Source organism: Patiria miniata, unplaced genomic scaffold, assembly GCF_015706575.1.
Source record: "Patiria miniata isolate m_02_andy unplaced genomic scaffold, ASM1570657v1 HiC_scaffold_2, whole genome shotgun sequence".
Classification (NCBI taxonomy): domain Eukaryota; kingdom Metazoa; phylum Echinodermata; class Asteroidea; order Valvatida; family Asterinidae; genus Patiria; species Patiria miniata.
This window is the reverse complement of record NW_024037058.1, coordinates 10,543,841-10,564,849: the sequence shown is the minus strand read 5'-3', so window position 1 is coordinate 10,564,849 and position 21,009 is coordinate 10,543,841. Positions and strand designations below refer to the sequence as shown.

General features: G+C 43.0%; 1 protein-coding gene across 2 annotated transcripts; it reads left to right on the top strand.

Moving 5' to 3' along the window:
- Positions 1-5,621: 5,621 nt before the first annotated feature.
- LOC119726480 lies at positions 5,622-19,915 on the top strand. Of its 2 annotated transcripts, none has more exons than XM_038198187.1 (4): positions 5,622-5,765; positions 16,526-16,763; positions 17,104-17,241; positions 18,136-19,915. In XM_038198187.1, the coding sequence occupies exons 2-4, from the start codon at positions 16,714-16,716 to the stop codon at positions 19,796-19,798; spliced, it is 1,851 nt and encodes a 616-aa protein (XP_038054115.1). In that variant the 5' UTR covers positions 5,622-5,765; positions 16,526-16,713; the 3' UTR covers positions 19,799-19,915. The 2 variants fall into 2 exon arrangements, with proteins under 2 accessions (XP_038054115.1, XP_038054116.1); XM_038198188.1 differs by lacking the exon at positions 5,622-5,765 and adding an exon at positions 6,028-6,094.
- The last annotated feature ends 1,094 nt before the right edge of the window (positions 19,916-21,009 follow it).

Sequence of the window (21,009 nt, the reverse complement as noted above, 5' to 3'; positions counted from 1 at the left end):
ATACGAGCATATTTTTTTATTCAATAATTGTTCCCTTTTCCAAGACACCATGCAGCATGTATAGTGAGTGTGATGTAACAGAAAAGAGCACGTATCGCACGCTCAACACGGAAGTCACGGCATCTTTTTTTCCTAAGCGGATACGGTAATCCGTATGGGACGAAATAATGTCATATCTTGGCATGGTACGTGATGGGGAAGACCCCCACTCATCCCCAATATCTTCCCATTGAAGTTGCTTTCCCGTGCTATCTTCTGATTTCGGGCCCCGAAAAATTTTTGGATTCTAGATGCTCTGTGGTGCGATCTGAGGCAATTTCTGACCACTTTAACCAATTTTTTGAGGAAAAGATGGTGGTGTACTCATTGCCTGCCTTTATTGCGATGTCACATTAAAAAAAAAAAAAATTGGTTTCGTTTTGGGGGGGCCATGGCCCCCTTTGGCCCCCCCCTGGATCCGCCCTTGGCATACAGTAATCCGTAAGCCTATCACTTTGTAAAAATGTTTTAATACTAAACACGTTCAGAGTATTGATGGATAATGTTCAGCAATTGATGATGTATGTTTAAGGGCTGGACACTTAATTTGTCAGCTTCTAAGTAGACAACTGATAGAAAGATTGTGTTTAAATGCTTAACACAAAACTCTTGGAGTGTGTACCAAAACCGAGGGGTTGTCGAGGATAATAAAAAGCCATACAGTTACAATGTACTTAATTTGCATTGTGATCCTCTTATTTCCACTGTATGTGATCTATTTCTCCACAATACGAGCATATTTTATTCAAAAATTGTTCCCGTTTCTCAGAACACCATGCAGCGTGTATAGTGTGGTGTAATAGAAAAGAGCACGTAACGCACGCGCAACACGGAAGTCACGGAATCTTTTTTTTATCAAAGCGGATACGGTAATCCGTATGGGACGAAATTATGTCACATCTTGGCATGGTACGTGATGGGGAAGACCCCCACTCATCCCCAATATCTTCCCATTGAAGTTGCATTCCCGTGCTATCTTCTGATTTCGTCCCGCCCCCCCCCCAAAAAAATAAGCCCTTTTCTAAATTCCCATTTTATAGGAATAAAAACGTTATTAACGTTTGAGTGAGACATCGACCGAAAAAAAAAATGCCCACGTTTAGTCATTGAATTGTTATGTTACAAATTTCGACATTACTTGCAGCCCAACAATAATTCGCTTCTTGTGAGTTAATCTGGTTCCCAGCTTAACGTACTGTCAATATCATAATGCACGGTCTAGGAACCAGTCTGCTCTCATGGCGGATCTCTTTGTTCTAAAAAGTAAAAACCTTTATTTATTTATTTATTTCTTGTTTATCCTGGGGAGACCTTTTCAGTGGAACACTGTTTTTGGACACTTAATTTGTCAGCTTCTAAGTAGACAACTGATAGAAAGATTGTGTTTAAATGCTTAACACAAAGCTCTTGGAGTGTGTACCAAAAACGAGGGGTTGTCGAGGATAATAAAAAGCCATACAGTTACAATGTACTTAATTTGCATTGTGATCCTCTTATTTCCACTGTATGTGATCTATTTCTCCACAATACGAGCATATTTTTTTATTCAATAATTGTTCCCTTTTCCAAGACACCATGCAGCATGTATAGTGAGTGTGATGTAACAGAAAAGAGCACGTATCGCACGCTCAACACGGAAGTCACGGCATCTTTTTTTCCTAAGCGGATACGGTAATCCGTATGGGACGAAATAATGTCATATCTTGGCATGGTACGTGATGGGGAAGACCCCCACTCATCCCCAATATCTTCCCATTGAAGTTGCTTTCCCGTGCTATCTTCTGATTTCGTCCCGCCCCCCCCCCCCCAAAAAAAAATAACCCCTTTTCTAAATTCCCATTTTATAGGAATAAAAACGTTATTAACGTTTGAGTGAGATATCTACCGGAAAAAAAATGCCCACGTTTAGTCATTGAATTGTTATGTTACAAATTTCGACATTACTTGCAGCCCAACAATAATTCGCTTCTTGTGAGTTAATCTGGTTCCCAGCTTAACGTACTGTCAATATCATAATGCACGGTCTAGGAACCAGTCTGCTCTCATGGCGGATCTCTTTGTTCTAAAAAGTAAAAACCTTTATTTATTTATTTATTTCTTGTTTATCCTGGGGAGACCTTTTCAGTGGAACACTGTTTTTGGACACTTAATTTGTCAGCTTCTAAGTAGACAACTGATAGAAAGATTGTGTTTAAATGCTTAACACAAAGCTCTTGGAGTGTGTACCAAAAACGAGGGGTTGTCGAGGATAATAAAAAGCCATACAGTTACAATGTACTTAATTTGCATTGTGATCCTCTTATTTCCACTGTATGTGATCTATTTCTCCACAATACGAGCATATTTTTTTATTCAATAATTGTTCCCTTTTCCAAGACACCATGCAGCATGTATAGTGAGTGTGATGTAACAGAAAAGAGCACGTATCGCACGCTCAACACGGAAGTCACGGCATCTTTTTTTCCTAAGCGGATACGGTAATCCGTATGGGACGAAATAATGTCATATCTTGGCATGGTACGTGATGGGGAAGACCCCCACTCATCCCCAATATCTTCCCATTGAAGTTGCTTTCCCGTGCTATCTTCTGATTTCGTCCCGCCCCCCCCCCCCCCAAAAAAATAACCCCTTTTCTAAATTCCCATTTTATAGGAATAAAAACGTTATTAACGTTTGAGTGAGATATCTACCGGAAAAAAAATGCCCACGTTTAGTCATTGAATTGTTATGTTACAAATTTCGACATTACTTGCAGCCCAACAATAATTCGCTTCTTGTGAGTTAATCTGGTTCCCAGCTTAACGTACTGTCAATATCATAATGCACGGTCTAGGAACCAGTCTGCTCTCATGGCGGATCTCTTTGTTCTAAAAAGTAAAAACCTTTATTTATTTATTTATTTCTTGTTTATCCTGGGGAGACCTTTTCAGTGGAACACTGTTTTTGGACACTTAATTTGTCAGCTTCTAAGTAGACAACTGATAGAAAGATTGTGTTTAAATGCTTAACACAAAGCTCTTGGAGTGTGTACCAAAAACGAGGGGTTGTCGAGGATAATAAAAAGCCATACAGTTACAATGTACTTAATTTGCATTGTGATCCTCTTATTTCCACTGTATGTGATCTATTTCTCCACAATACGAGCATATTTTTTTATTCAATAATTGTTCCCTTTTCCAAGACACCATGCAGCATGTATAGTGAGTGTGATGTAACAGAAAAGAGCACGTATCGCACGCTCAACACGGAAGTCACGGCATCTTTTTTTCCTAAGCGGATACGGTAATCCGTATGGGACGAAATAATGTCATATCTTGGCATGGTACGTGATGGGGAAGACCCCCACTCATCCCCAATATCTTCCCATTGAAGTTGCTTTCCCGTGCTATCTTCTGATTTCGTCCCGCCCCCCCCCCCAAAAAAATAACCCCTTTTCTAAATTCCCATTTTATAGGAATAAAAACGTTATTAACGTTTGAGTGAGATATCTACCGGAAAAAAAATGCCCACGTTTAGTCATTGAATTGTTATGTTACAAATTTCGACATTACTTGCAGCCCAACAATAATTCGCTTCTTGTGAGTTAATCTGGTTCCCAGCTTAACGTACTGTCAATATCATAATGCACGGTCTAGGAACCAGTCTGCTCTCGATCTCATGGCGGATCTCTTTGTTCTAAAAAGTAAAAACCTTTATTTATTTATATATTTATTTATTTCTTGTTTATCCTGGGGAGACCTTTTCAGTGGAACACTGTTTTTCAAAGGTGCCCAGCATTTACAACAAGCATACAATAGTATAAAAATAGAACAAGCAATTAAAACATTACAAATATATATTATAATTAAGAAGATTAATAAACAGTAAAATGAAATGAGACAAGGTTAATCACAGTTATTACGAGGGTTTGTAGACGAACCAACCAAAATCAGATTTTTTTTGTGGGGAGGGGGTTGAAAAGTTATTAAGAGAAAAAACTCAGAAAATGTTGAACAGCATGGCGAACGACCCTTCGAAAACCCAGATGTAAACAAAGCGTGACTCATTTTTCTGAGGGCTACTCGATTAATCACACGTGGCTTCCCGGCGTTCTCGATTTTTCCCTTTTCCCCCGTTCCATGCATTCACATGTATATGCTTTGAAACTTGAATTGAACAACTCCTAAAATAAATGTACCATGGTAACATGAGTGTACACATTTGTCACAAGTGAATCACAGCTAGCTAGTGAGACACTTATTGTTGTGGACCAAATTCACACAAAGGAAAATCAGAGTCATCGATATGAGATCGATAATTTAATGAAATTCATTGACAAAGCATGTAAACTTGCCTATGAACTTAGTCAATAATTACACAGGATCTATATCGGACAGAAAACCAATAGCATGATGTTTAATATATCGTGTACGTACCATATATATGTAAATATTTCCATGGATTTCACAGTTCGATCTATAACACGTACCGGTACTGTGTCCCAGTCTTTGTAACGCTCTTTTGTACAGAACCCGCCAAATTTCACCGTGATAAGGTTTTTGGCGCGAAGACTCCGAATATTATACACGGGACCACCATTAAAGTGTTCAGTGTTCACAGTGGGCGTATTCATGCGCGATAGTATAGTTCATGAACCTGAACATGATAGAACCTGACCATGATAGGTGCAAAGAGCAAGTGTTATTTAACTGCACGTTAAACCATGTTTTTTGGGGGGGCGGACTATTTCGGGAGAGAGGAACATGACTAAAAGGCCTCATGATGATAAAACAAATTCCTGTGACTTAATGGATTGACAGCCTTTTTGCCATCATGCATGTCTTGCATGATGATGGACATTAACACTGTGAGGCCAAATCACCACTATGATCACCTCTTTCACCACCAGCTCCATTAAGATCATGACCCGATCCTCACAACCCTGACTATACCATTAATTAATTAATTAAATAATTAATTAATCAATTAATTAATTAATTAATCAATGCACCATAACAACCACCATTATCCTCAATCTGTGCCACAATTCTCACCCATTTCACTACATCGTACGTCATCCTCACCCCCACCTTCATCAACACCCTCTACAGGTTGAGTAAAAAAAATGTGAAACCCAAACGGCAGAACAATTTTCTTAATACGGTTATGCATGTATCACTATCAAAATCTGGGATATGAAAGCCCAATTCATAAACTTTCTTTTAGTACACGAATTATTCAAATCATTCATGTACTTTTCAAGTTACACAATTTTAAACACAACCACCGTTTTAAAGTTCTGTCCACGGATCACCAATACATTTATGTGTTCTTTCAGCAAAACGAAAACAATTGTGTGAATTGTTTTCGTTTTGCTGCTGGAAAAAACACTTACCTTTTTTGTGATCCGTGGACAGACGTTTAAAACGGTGGTTGTGTTTAAAATTCCGTAACTTGAAAAGTACATGAGTGATTTGAATGATTCTCGTACTAAAAGAAAGCTTATTAATTGGGCTTTCACATCCTAGATTTTGATAGTGCTACATGCAGAACTCCATTTAAAAATTGTCCTGCCGTTTAGGTTTCCCAGTTTTTTTGGGACCTTATAACAGATAGCAAAAATTGTCACTTTACAAAGCACTATGGGTAATCGAGTTGGTAATGAAAAATACGCACAGTACATACAGCTGTTCGGCCCGGCCGGCTGCGAAGCTAGCTCGCGTCACAAGCCAGGAGCCATAGTTAAGGTACTAACTTGTTATTATTAATTAAGCCTTGGGATTGCTATACGTTGGCCAATAATGGGGAAAACATCAACAGGATAACATTCTTCCCGAGAAGTTCATTGTAATTTTCCAACTTTTTGTACACATGTGTACATAATGACATAGAGCTAGGACCCGTATCCTGCCTTGTCCATTACATTAGAACTATTTTGTGCAACATAGGCCTACTTGTATAGTCAGATAGTCGTGTTCCCTAACGTGGCGCACTTCGACGTTTCACTCGACTTTCCTCATGCAGTGTTGCCAAACCTCTTCATTGTAAAACTTGAAATTGCTTCAGTCAAATACTGGTACTAGTACCTTAATAATACATGCTGTTTAAAATTTGTGAACAATTTCAGTGTCATGAAATTAAGTCCGAAATTCAAAACGGTGGCGTCCGGAAATTGGGCACAAATTCAGCTGAGTGTTCCCTAACGTGGCGCACTTGAACAAATCTCAGAAAATCCCACATTAACATTTAAGAATTTCTTTAAAATTGATAAATTCTGATAAATCATTATAACCTACACTTACATACCCAGCTACAAGTTTGTGGAGAAATTATTTTCTTATTTTTGGGCGCATTTTAAAAGAGTTCATTGTGCACTTAAAAAAAAAATAGGAAAATCATGCCCAAATAGAATTTCATTGGAACTTTGTAGCGGGTACGTAAACTCAAGATTTATGAGCAGGAATGTTTATAGAGCTTGATGAAATTTCACTAATTGTGAAATTTGAGGTAAAAATGTTGCTCTAGCAAGGCACCGGAGGCGCAAAATCAAAGTGCGCCACATTAGGGGCCGCGCCACGTTAGGGTACATCAACAATACGTGGTCCACAGATAGCAATATAGATGGTCATTTTAAGGAAAAGTGTTAAGAATTTTGAAATTTTAATATTGTGGCGGGAACCCCCCGGGCCAACCTAAGTCTGTTAGGATAAGTCTGACTCCTAGTGGGGTGAAGACAATCTTCCCAAACCAAGGCTCTTCCCTAGACGAGAGATCACTCAGAGCGACCTTCAAGGCTAAGGGTGCAGGTCCGTTTTGGTGGAAATCTGCCGCCCGATTATGAATGAGTGTTGACTATTTATCTCTGTTAATTAACTGCACAATAAACCTGTAAACACAAACACTGGAAGCAGAATTGTCGGTAATCTCAAACAACAATGATCGTAATTTATTCAACAATAATCAAGTACAACAATTAGGATGTGATTCGGTGGGTTGTTTTATTAACAGGGTCCTTAGTTACTGGAGAAAGCCCGCTGCTTGCCTATGCAACAACGCACACAGCATTAAGCACCAGACAACAATGGCAGCAATGAGCAACTATGCACAGCGCTACGAATGAATCACTGAGTCAGCAATACACAGCGTTACAAGCACACAACAGCCGCTTAGCAATGTATACAGTCCGTTAGCAGGGTACTCGCTACGCCGTGTGTGTAAGCCAGAATTCAGCTACACATACCAGCGCAACCCCAGTACAGCTACACAGACTTTGTACACAAATCGCCTAAGCAATTATACACGCAGAGTACAAGTAATTTACCTACTTCTCTGCCCGCTGTCGCAGCTACGCCCTAGCCCGCTATCTCCAGACACCCGGCACTCAACACCGAAAACAGCTGAGCCCCGAACCTAGACACACAAGTATCTCACCTAACAACGATTGTCACAACTGTATCAATCAGTCTCAACAACTATACCGCTAAAACGCTTCCAAAAACAGAGCGCGCTCCCCAGGCACGCATTTATATACCAGGCACATGTAGACGCTACGTCATGTCTACAAACCATGTGCGTGTACTAACCCTATGGTGCGCTAAACTTATGGGAGTTATTGGCCAATCACGTACGCGCAGCAGCCCACGGAGCTCGTAAGCTCCGCCCGGTCACTGCACACAAGTGATTAAGCGTTAGTGCTATGGTATGACGTCACAACTAAACACTTTCCGCCACAAGGGCCCGAGCATGGCAGAGGATGTCCCCATACTCTAAAGCCATAATACAAAAATAAAAGGAAAGTGTGACTACATCTTAACTGCGTCCAACTAATTCAATACAAAACTTAAAGCTTAACTTCATCCATAAAATTCAAAAGAAAACATGAGACTTAACTTTTTCTTTGAATTACAATAGAAAACATAAAGTTTAACTTCATCTTTGAAATTCAAAAGAAAACATAAGAGAGGAAGCTGATATTAAAGTTCATTAAATATTCACAAAATATAACATGTACCTTCCTCACATGTACTTTACATGTGTACATGTGCTTAACATGTGCAAAATATAACATGTACCCTACCTACATGTAACTAACATGTACAAGTGTTTCACATGTGCAAGAACACAAAAATTCAGCTCATTAAATATGCACAAGATTCTAAGTGCATAGTACAACGTGTCGAAAATCCATGTACATGTACAACTTCACCAAAATTTGCTAATTAAATATTCACATGATTTCACAGGGATTTATCGTACAGCATCTGAATCAAAATTTTGCTCATTAAATATTTACAAGAAATTTAAGGAAATTTATACTCGTCTGGCTCAAATTTTAGTTTATTAAATATTCACAAGAAATTAGGGGAAATTTGCACTTATTTTACACAGATTTAAAGCTGAAATTTACGGATAATTTTAGACTGATGAAATGTACACTAATTTTGATGGCAAGATTTTCGCAAATTGAATTTTACATGATTTAACTGGGTTATTTTTACAGAGTCTGAACAACGAATTTTTCAATTAAATATATACCAGGACTTTTCTAATGCACCATTAGCACCTAGAATTATATTACAAGATCAGTCAAAAGTTCAGATTTTGCTCCTCCCATTGGATATACATGTACATAAAGAAAATTACTTCTAAATGTTTATGGTGAATCACTTTGTACATAAAATTATTAAGTATTTTACCAGATCTTAGAAATTTTAAATAAAAGTCCTGATTTAAACAGATTAATGATTTCTTTCCACATCCAATTTTACATAATTTACATCCGCCGAATTTGTGAAAAATGTGTTTTCGATTAAAATGACTGATTTTTTTATTTTTTTTTTTATTTTTTTTATTATCATTTAACCGACAATAACACGTAACTTTTAGCAAAACGTCAAACTGTCAAACTTAGAACTATCAAACTAAACTGGTTCAGAACAGAACGGAACACTACTTTCCTACAGGCCGTCCTTGTTCGTCTACTTCAATGGGTCTTACATAGGAGATGCAGCGCTCCTCTTTCTTCACTACAGCTCCTTCGAGGATGACTTGTGTCAGGGTATACTCTCTGATGGTTGCCATCTTCATCCGTTTCTTCGGAGGCACTTCGTCGCCATCTGCTGACATCTCGCTGACGTCATCTTGCAGGCCTTCGAGCGACGGCATCGACGATGCAGTGCTCGGGTGAGGTGACGCCTCCTTAGCTGCCTCATCCTGCATCATCTGCAGCATCCCTCTTGGTTTCCCACTACTACGAATGTAGGGGGAAACCGAGGACTTCGGGGAAGTGGCCGGCTTCATCAAGGGGGAAAGGGGAGTTGGGGACAGTGATAAGACTGCCTCTCCTCCATCCTTACCAACTGAGGGGGGTTTCCTAGCTGGCGGAGGGGTTGACCTCCCCGGCATTACTCGGGGAGCGGTTCGGCTCTTGGTCACCTCTGTAGATGCGACCGTGTGCGGGACCGCGACGACCTTTTTCATCGCCGGTGTGGAGACTGCTGGACCGCCGGTCGAAAGCTCTGGGTGACACATTGTTATGTGCCGTTGCAGCGTGCTCACCACTCCTGCCTGGTATGTACACTTGCTGCAGTGAAGGATGTTAGCTGATTTGTGCACATCCTCGATGTGCCTCCATAGGCTCTGCCGATTGATGAACCATACTGGGCACTGGCGGCAGTTGTACCGCCTGCATTTGGTCTTTCTGCTATCTTTGTCTTGAGGCATCTTCACTTGATCCTGGAGAAGAGAACACCATATACAAAATTATGGAAACCTGTTGAAACCTCTCAAACTACCTCAACAACAAATCTCAACACTAACGATACCGCAGGGGCAATTTGTGGGCCCGTCTTGGGTACCGTCTTGGTGGTGACTCATCCGGCCGTTCTGACTGACTGGCTGGACTACCTGGACTCAGTTCCTCTGTAATGGAATCTTCCATCGCAGGAACCTCATTTTCGGCCACTTCGGCCAACTCCTCAGACGACTCTCTGTCATCTTGAACCTCGGGGATTGCATCCATGGGGAGGCTTTCTGTCACCTCATCCCTGGACTGACAATCCCACGGTTCGATTGCCTCACCGACATACGGTTTTAGTCGGTCTACATGGACTACCTTTGGCTTGCCATTACGCTTAAGCTGGATACGAACCGTCACATCTGACAACTTCTTGACAACAAGCCATGGTCCTTCCCACCTAAGTTGTAGCTTGGGGGACATGTGCTTTTTCTTTGCAGGGTTGTGTAGCCACACAAATTGGCCCTCTCTCAACCCATGCTGAGACGCTCTCCTGTCAAAATTCTTCTTTTGTCTCCGGGCACTTTTCCCGAGACAATTCCTCGCCCTATTGTGGGCCTCCTGCATATTACTTCGCAATGTTTCAGCGAAGTCTGCAGTTGCTTCCACCTCAACTTCAGGACACCCTGTCACCAGATCCACTGGGACACTCACCTCTCGCCCCAACATCATCATGTTGGGCAATTCCCCAATCGAGTCTTGCGGCGTGCACCTATAAGCGAAGGTCGCAAAGGGGAGGAACTCATCCCAGTCCTTCTGCCTACGCCTAGGGTCAAGGAGCATCGCCACGATGTTGACCAAGGTTTTGTTAAACCTCTCAACCATGCCGTCCGATTTCGGATTATAGGCGGTTGTCCGGGTTTTCGAAATGCCGAAAATTTGGCACATTTCCCTGAACACTTCTGACTCAAAGTTTGTGCCCTGATCAGAGTGAAGTTCTTGGGGCACCCCGAATCGACAAACAAACTCAGTCACCAAAGTGTGCGCGACTGTAACCGCAGTAGCGTCAGGAAGTGGAAATGCTTCCATCCACTTAGTGCAGTAGTCGCCAACCACCAACACCCAACGATTACCATTGTCCGTGACGGGCAATGGCCCGAGCAAGTCTATTGCTACTCGCTCCATCGGAACACCAACTCGATACTGCTGTAGGGGCGCAACCCTCTTCTTGGCAGCCGACTTTCTCCTGGCGCAGACATTGCAACCTCGGAGAAAAGACCGCACGTCCGCAGACATGCCTGGCCAGAAGTACCTGGCTTTGACTTTGGCCAGAGTTTTGCTGACCCCCAAATGACCACTCAGTTGCCCACCATGCAACTCCGACAGAATTTCTTTCCGAAACTTCAGTGGCAAAACCAACAGCCACCGGACGGACTTTCCGTCGTCGGAGTCCCACCTCCTATGCAGAACTCCTTCCCGGACCTCTAACTGGTCCCACTGTGACCAATAGGTCTTACAGGCTGCCGACAAGTGCGAGACCGTCTTCCACTCAGGACGACTATCACCGTCCTCCTTCAACTTCATGAGCCAACTCATGGTGTCATCCTGTGACTGTGCTTCCTTTAAAGCACTGCGAGACAGGGTTGGTTGGGCAGCTACGCCCCTAACCAAAAACTCACTCCCCGGAGGCTGAACCTCGGGTACTACACCAGTTGCCTCATCCTCCTTGACCACCTCCTCACGGCAAAACTGTTTGCATTGCCGTCTCGACAACCCATCAGCATTACCATGCTTCTTGCCACTCCTGTGCTCAATGACCAAGTCATACTGAGACAGGACCTCAATCCACCTTGCCAGCTGACCCTCGGGGTTCTTAAAATTAAGTACCCACCGCAATGCGGCATGGTCAGTTCTGACCGTTACCCTGCGGCCGTACAAGTATTGTTTGAAATACTTCAAGTACACAACCACAGCCAACAACTCTTTACGAGTGACACAGTAATTTCGCTCAGGTTTGCTGAGCTTCCGGCTCGCATACGCAAGCACTTTTTCGTCACCACCCTGGACCTGCGACAACACCGCCCCAATACCTTCACCACTGGCATCGGTGTCCAGGATAAAGTCACCCTCGGGCATTGGATATGACAAAACTGGGGCGGCTTGAAGCCTGCCCTTCAGCTCGTCAAATGCCTCTTGACAACTCTCAGTCCACTTAAACTCTCTTGACTTCTCGGTTAACGCATGAAGTGGACTCGCCACTTCTGCAAACCCCTTTATGAACTTCCGGTAGTACGATGCGAGGCCTAAAAAGCTTCGCACATCTCGTACACACCTTGGAACCGGCCAATTTGCCACTGCCTCAATCTTCTGAGGATCTGTTGCTACCCCTTCTGAGGACACAATGTGCCCTAGGTAAGCCACCGACCTCCGAAACAAATGACACTTGCTGGGCTTGAGTTTAAGCCCAGCGTTTCTTAGCCTGTCCAACACAACTCGGAGACGTTCTAGGGTCTCCATCACCGACTGACCAAACACGATGATGTCATCCAAATAAATCAGTAGGATTTCCCACTGCAAACCGGCCATGACCTTTTCCATGAGCCGCTCAAATGTCGCCGGGGCATTGCACAGCCCAAAAGGCATGCATTTCCACCGGTACAACCCGCTTCTCACAACAAATGTTGACTTTTGGCTGGCGTCCTCATCCAGAGCGACTTGCCAGTACCCCGACGCCAAGTCAAGTGTACAAAACCACTTCGCCCCTCCCAACGCGTCGAATGTTTCATCAATGCGCGGCACTGGATAGGCATCCTTGATGGTCACCGAATTCAACTTTCTGTAATCAATACAGAAGCGTTTCGTACCATCCTTTTTGTCAACCAAAACAACATTTGCCGCCCATGGACTGTCGGAAGGTTCAATCACCCCCCTCTTTTCCAAATCACCGACTTGCCTCTTGATTTCCTCCTGATGGCAATATGGATGACGCCTCATCCGCTCTTTCACCGGCTTAGCATCACCAGTATTTATGTGATGTTGCACCACGTCCGTGCGACCAATGTCATGGTCACCCTTGGACAACACGTCCTGAAAGTCTACAAGACATTTCCGGACATCCCCATGGTACTTAGCCTCCACATTGGCTGTACCCCTCTCAAACAAATCTTGCAAGTGCTGGGGTAACTCTTCACCAGCATTTGTCACCCTATCCAACTCACCATGAATTGAACCAACTTCCACCTGGGAGATCAGTCCCGCTGTTGTCCCCTCACGTGCAACTCTTTTCTCCCTTCCGGGATTGAAGACCCGCAACGCAACAACATCGGCTTCAGTCTCAACCAGAGATCTGGCCAACACCAAGCCCTTCTTGGCTAGGTCACCGCCACCTTCCATCGGTTCCACCATGGCCGGCCCGAACAAGTCGGCACCCTTCCGAGCAATTATACCCGGGACCACGGCCTCATGACCTGATGGAATCACCGTAGTTTTAGAAACTACAACACGACCAACAAAATGCTCGCCAGCACCATTCGTGCATTTGATTCGCTCACCTTTGAGCCTCCACTCTTTCGACTGGAAATCTAAATTTCCACCTGTGGGTACCAGGAAATCCATGCCCAGGATACCAAAGTATTTCATGTCAACAAACACTGCCCTGACTTGGTGCGTGGTTCGACCCACCTGTACCTCTACCCAAGCTATACCCAACACGGCTAGCTGACTACCGTCAACTTGCTTTACCTGAACATCATCCGTCTGTAAGACGGGTCTTTTCTCCTTAGGAATTTGGTAGTACACCGTACTATTTATCAAAGTATCGGTGGACCCCGTGTCGATCAAAAATCGACACTTTGTCGTCCTGACCATCCCATCAACAAACAAACCATAACGAGCTCCACTACTGGGATTAGGCAGAGTTATGACTCGTTGCCCATCCCCAGGCTTCGACTTTTTCTCTCCACCACCACCCTCGCTGTCACTGTGTTGTCTCTTGAACCCTTTTGACCACTCAGCCTTCCCGCGGGTTCTACGGGGGGCTGACTGACGTTTCCCTGCTTTGGAGTTTTCTTGCACTCCCGGGCAAAGTGCCCTTTGTCACCACATCTGAAACACCGCAAGGCCCCAGGTTCAGGCATACCGGGCTTGTGAGTCTGGGGAGACAACACGCCCTTACCCTGACCTTGACCTTTAATCTGACTTGACAAAGACTTCACCAATTCAGCCACAGAGTCCAAAGTTTTGGCCTGCTTATTGAGATTTTCGTCAAGAGTGTCCAGCCTCTGCTCAGTTACTGAACCCAAAGCTCTTGCCAATTTAGCGGGCTTCCGGTCCAGCAATCTGTGCTGTTCCACCTTCTCAAAATTCTCAGTCTCCAGGGCAGCCTGGACTGCTTCATCCAAAGTTTTTGGACGAGCCCTATTGATGCCCTCCCTAACTGAATGACTGTCAACAGCATCTATGAAGTGGTTCTGAGCCAACCTCTCACGAGCATCTTCCTGCAACTCAGGGTATGCTCTCGCTGTCAATTCGTGAATCGCTTGCCCTAATTCAAGCAGAGTCTCCTTCGGCTTTTGGCGCCGATGTCTCAGTTCGACGAGATAATTTTCACTCTGTCGAGCTGACCCAAACCTGCGCTCCAGCAACTTTACAAGCGCACTATACGTGTACTTGTGGCCAGAGTCACCGAATAACCGTAGAGCGTCTCCCTGCAAGCTTGCGGCTAACCACCTCGCAGCCTGCTCCTCGCTCCACATATTCACCTCACGACACGACTCAAAATGGCGGAAGTACTCCTTCCAGAGCACCTTTCCGCTGTACCGATCAGGGGTTATGTTTGGCCTGCGATTTGGTCGCTCCAAACTACCCATCTGACCCACATCACTATGGACCCGTGCCTCTCTTTTCAGTGGCCACGGACCTACCGACGAGATGTCAACCTGAGCTGAACTGTTGTTCTTCGCCTCGACTGGTCGAGTCGCAAAACTTAACAATTCGCTCTTCACCTGTTTAGGGTTTACCATCCCCATGTCACCAACGAACGGGTTGGTACTCGCCAAACCCCGTTCCACGCCACCTTCAGGGATGAACGACATCAGATCACCATTTGGATCATCCGTCTTCCTGGCAACAGGCGTCGACTGCGCTCGGGGGAATATCCCTGAGCTCTGTCCTTTCTGAGGCGAACTTTCCATGAAAGTCACCTCCCTCCCCACTTTAGGGGCTAACTCAGGCACCATATTTGCGCCTGAAACTCTTTCCGTTGCTCCAGAGACATACCCGGAAGTCTCTTCGGGCAACCTGAGCTCAACATCAGAATCAACCCGATGGAGCACACGCCGGCTTCCACCTGGCGCGTCCATGTTTCCTTCCTTTGGGGAAACACCCGACTGCAACTCCATGGCAGCCTTCAACTTCTTTGCAATGAGATCATTTTCCCACTGCAGAAATTGGGCTTCCAAACGCAGTCTTTGCACCTCGGCCTCAGCACTTGAGGTGCCCACTCGACCCTTAGAGCCTTCGCTCATCATTCCAAACAACCACCGAAATCACCACAGAACCACAACAACAATTCAACAATTGTGCAATTCAATTATTCAACAGAGAAATCAACTTAATCATTCACAATCATCCCACTTCTGACACCATTTGTGGCGGGAACCCCCGGGCCAACCTAAGTCTGTTAGGATAAGTCTGACTCCTAGTGGGGTGAAGACAATCTTCCCAAACCAAGGCTCTTCCCTAGACGAGAGATCACTCAGAGCGACCTTCAAGGCTAAGGGTGCAGGTCCGTTTTGGTGGAAATCTACCGCCCGATTATGAATGAGTGTTGACTATTTATCTCTGTTAATTAACTGCACAATAAACCTGTAAACACAAACACTGGAAGCAGAATTGTCGGTAATCTCAAACAACAATGATCGTAATTTATTCAACAATAATCAAGTACAACAATTAGGATGTGATTCGGTGGGTTGTTTTATTAACAGGGTCCTTAGTTACTGGAGAAAGCCCGCTGCTTGCCTATGCAACAACGCACACAGCATTAAGCACCAGACAACAATGGCAGCAATGAGCAACTATGCACAGCGCTACGAATGAATCACTGAGTCAGCAATACACAGCGTTACAAGCACACAACAGCCGCTTAGCAATGTATACAGTCCGTTAGCAGGGTACTCGCTACGCCGTGTGTGTAAGCCAGAATTCAGCTACACATACCAGCGCAACCCCAGTACAGCTACACAGACTTTGTACACAAATCGCCTAAGCAATTATACACGCAGAGTACAAGTAATTTACCTACTTCTCTGCCCGCTGTCGCAGCTACGCCCTAGCCCGCTATCTCCAGACACCCGGCACTCAACACCGAAAACAGCTGAGCCCCGAACCTAGACACACAAGTATCTCACCTAACAACGATTGTCACAACTGTATCAATCAGTCTCAACAACTATACCGCTAAAACGCTTCCAAAAACAGAGCGCGCTCCCCAGGCACGCATTTATATACCAGGCACATGTAGACGCTACGTCATGTCTACAAACCATGTGCGTGTACTAACCCTATGGTGCGCTAAACTTATGGGAGTTATTGCCCAATCACGTACGCGCAGCAGCCCACGGAGCTCGTAAGCTCCGCCCGGTCACTGCACACAAGTGATTAAGCGTTAGTGCTATGGTATGACGTCACAACTAAACACTTTCCGCCACAATATGCATGCAGCTTTAAATTTTGGAGGTAACTTTATCATGTTTTTTTGTTTTCCGGTAGGCTTTTATTGTGTCTCCTGATGTGCTGCTTGTCGACATGTCCTGTACAGTCTGGCTGCACCTTTATTCTCAACCATCTGCAGCTAGTGTAACATGCACGGCACTTCATGACCTCAACTGAATAGTGTGCACATCAAGTTTTCCTCAGTAATCAGCATTTTCTCTCCAAGTGAGATTGTGATATCAATCATGCATTGTGCAGCAGCATCCTGTGTGAACAATTCAAAATACAGGGATAGGTAAGGATTGTTGATTTTGACCAACTTACTAAACCCTATAAAGTGAACTCTCATTATTCATGTAGCAAACTTAAACAGCGAAATTACAAACAGGACCTTCATAAAAGAACGCTGCAAAATAAAATAATTTAATGAGACTCGGGATCTCAGATTTTGCATTTTCTCTTTATAACAGGATTTTGCCCTGATAAAGAGTGCCCTTTACCAGCGGCGTAACTAGGGTCATACTTCCGAGGGGGCACCCGGGGGTGCACAAATTTTTCAAGGGGGGCACTGAATATATCTATTTTATATAGTCTGTATAATTTTGTATAATTTTATCCCTTATATAATTCTTCAGGTTGATTGTTATGCCACATGTAATTGAACTACAGTTCCATAAGGCACATGCAGAGGACTACACTAAATGGGAAAAGAAGCTTGACAAGACGGATTACAGGGTGTCACAGTATACAAGAATTTGCAGTAATCACTTCAAGTAAGTCCTTCCTTTTTAATACATGTACTTGTTGAAAACTGTGCGGTATTCTTTGTTAGTTTCAGTTTCATTCATTTTGCATCATACTTAGTTCATGTGATGCGACAATGTTCACAAACTGTATATTCTCATGATTCTATTGCGATAGGTCAATTGTAAGTTATCATATTCTTGTATTTGTATATTTTCTGATGATTTGCATACAGTGGCGTCGCCAAGGGGGGGGGGGGGCCAGGGGGGGGGGGCACGTGCCCCCCCTGGAAAACTTAGTGCCCCCCCCCCGAGTGCCCCCCCCCATCAAATGCTGGTGCCCCCTATCCTCTGCAAAATTCTGCGCGTTGTTAAAATCATTACTGTACCTCAAAAATAGCAATTTCTTGAGATATCTTCAGATCGAATTTAGCATCAAATGTGGCACCATTTTGCATCTAGCCCATCCTCCGTATGCGAAAATTTCCCCTCCCCTTAGACCCCTCCCCCAGGACGGCGATCCGTATCCACCTAAGTGCCCCCCATCAAATGCTGGTGCCCCCCCAGTGCCCCCCCCCCCCCAGACTGAAAAGTCTGGTGATGCCACTGTTTGCATATGACATGTTTGTGCATGGAAGAACAATTTTGATTATCTGAAATGTCATAGCATGGCTGTTCTGCATGCATCTCCCACCGTAGTGTCTGTAAAAATCCAGAATAGTTGCAAGAATGAGTGTTGTTTTAATACTTGTCTCAGGTTATGAATTTGTGCATATTTTGAGCTTATAGATTTGTGCGCAAACATGGATGCTATCAGCAGCGTTTGCTCTTTGTTAGGAGTTAGATCTCTAGTAATGTAATTAAGCTCTGTGACTGTTTCACCTTTCTTCCCTAATAAAATACTTTTAACATTTCACATCACAGGTATGGTAAGCCATTAGCAGGGAGTTCTGTTCTTACACTGTACATGCGTTCCTACCCGGACTGGGCATTGTCAAGAAAACAGGCAGCTAAGGAAGTTGCAGCAGTAGAAAATGGACTGATTTGTCATGCATTGGTGCATGTGTGTAAGTATCTGGACCCACAGACAACAACTAGACTTGCGGAGCAGCTGAGAGTACAACCTGGAAAGAACAGCGACTGTATTTTCCAAAAATTGCTGTCCATGTCTAGTACTGAGGCTAGACAGTTATTACAGCAAGTTGCACCAATTGTGCCGGGAGGAAAATGTTTAGAGGCCCTCCATATTTATAGATATGGAGCCTTGTGTGAAGGGACCGGTTGGTTATCGGCTCAGTTTCAGCCCACTAAAGTTGACTCTGTCTGCGCTAATAAAAGGAAAGACTGTAATCCTTATTCAATACCTGCCTTCCATTCATATGCCAAACCTGAAACATTCAAACAGTCCACAGAGATGGTTCATTGTGGACACCAGTGTAATAGAAAAGAGGGTGTAGCTTGGAGGAAGCACAACAATAAAAAACAAAGATTAACAGCAGTGGAATGTAAAGAAGAAGTACTTTATGAAAATTACTTCCATGGAGATTCAACTCTTAGGGAAACACAAAATATCCAGCTAAGTGAAAAAATCACTGAACCTGAAAGTGCATTGAAGTGCACACAGCAGATCATGAAAGGACCAAAAGTGTCCATTGAGTCAATAAAGCATTCTGATGAACTTATTCAGCTTCATACCGGGTTGCCGTCATATCAGTACTTCAAGTGGATTTATAAAGAAGTTGACAAGGCATCAGAAAATATGAAATATTGGCATGGTAATGGATCAGAAAAGGCCAAAAAATATATAGAAACCAACCAGAAAAAGCCTGGACCAAGTCGGGTGGTGTCTAAAGAAAATGAACTCCTGATAACTTTAATGAAGTTAAGACTTAACATGATGGAGGAGTACCTGGCATACCTTTTTAATGTTAAGCAGCCCACAGTCTCCTCCATATTATCCACATGGATTCCGTTGTTGAGCCATGAACTGTCTGGATTGATTTACTGGCCTGAAGTGGAGGAAATCAAACTTTGCTATCCAGATTGTTTTAAGAGATGGCCAGGCATTAGAGCACTATTAGATTGTTTTGAAATCCCAACCCAGAAACCATCGCATGTAGAGGCAAATACACAAGTATTTTCATCGTATAAGAATCGGGCCACCACCAAATTCTGCCTTGCTTGTACACCAGGAGGATCTATCTCCTTCATATCACCCCCAGCAGGTGGAAACATGTCGGACAAGGAGATTGTCATTGCATGCAACCTTCCCCAAAAATTCTCCCCTGGTGATAAGTGTATGGTTGACAAAGGTTTCCTTATCAAAGGGGAGTTGTTGGAGTATGGTGTTGAACTTATCCATCCACCTTTTGTACATAAAGGCCAGCCTTTCACTGAGGAAAAGAATAGATTGAGCAAGCAAATTGCACATGCTCGAATTCACATTGAGCGCGTCATTGGTAGGTTACGTGACTACAAGTACTTGTCAAGTGAAATACCAGTGTCTCAACTGGATTTGATAGGTCCTGCAGCTAGGGTATGTTGTGCTCTTACCAACCTTAAAAGTTCTGTTGTTGGAAAGAGTTAGTGGTGAACAAAAAATGCTACATTTTAATAAAATGTTCACCCATTAGTTAATGTTTATGATGATGTGAATGTTGTTTAATACAGCTGTGCATCAGTGTGCAAAAACTACACAGCTTATGTTTTTTGTTGGGGGATGTTTGTTCATTTTGATCAAACAAAACTAAGATGATGATTGCGATGATAATTTAAAAAAACAGATATTAAAATGAACCAGGCCTGACTTTTAACCAGAGGTTATCAGTTTTCATTTGAATGAAGTACTCAAAAAAAGTATGCACAATGAGAGTTATCATTCAATATGAGAGTTTGTTCTGCGTCTGTATAATTTAATACATTTATTTACATGAACCGTTTCACTGGTAATTCCTGACCCTCTCAGTGAGATAGCAACTGTGGCATACATTGTAAACATGGTAAATGAAGTTTTTACCAATGGCATTATTGATGCTTTTTTCTTAATAGTTGTTCTCATACAAACTGATTATACAATGTTTACCAGAGGATTTAAAATATTTAACAAACTTGAATTTGCAATAAATATGGTAAATTTTAGTTTAATGAATAATGAACCCGGTGAGTAGATGTATATACATGTATATATATGAAAAATATATATATGTGCAATTAATGCCCTTTAGTTTATTTTAATTAATAAATTATTAAATACATATACAACTGTAGAATAAGAAATCCAATGGATTAGTCCCTTTGGAGACATATCTGTCATTATATTAGTTCTGTTTGAAAAAGTTTTACATATACCTTCCAGCATTCTTGTTGAAATCCCTGTGCAGTGCTGCACTACACCTTGGAAACCATACACCATAATTAATTTGTGAAGATTCAAATGACAATATATATACATTGAACTGCAATAAACTGTGAATGTTTCATACAGAAAATCATTTTCCTTATTTTGCACCTTTATTTTACAAGTGTTTGTTATGAAAACAACTTGTTCTGGAAAATCTGTCTTTTTCCTCTCAAAAGTTATATATTTTCCCCCAGTTTGATAGGACTGAATCATTCTACATGTACATGTATATAAGGGTTGAACATGTTATTTTTTGTTCACTCAAAAAGCCAGTGGTGAAGTATCCATTTCTAAACAGAATCCCCCATCAGTTTGTCCACTGTGCAGAATACAATCAAAAGCCCTGTCGATGAATTTAAGATTTAAAAAAATGGAGGTGGAGTTTTGGGTCAAGGAAA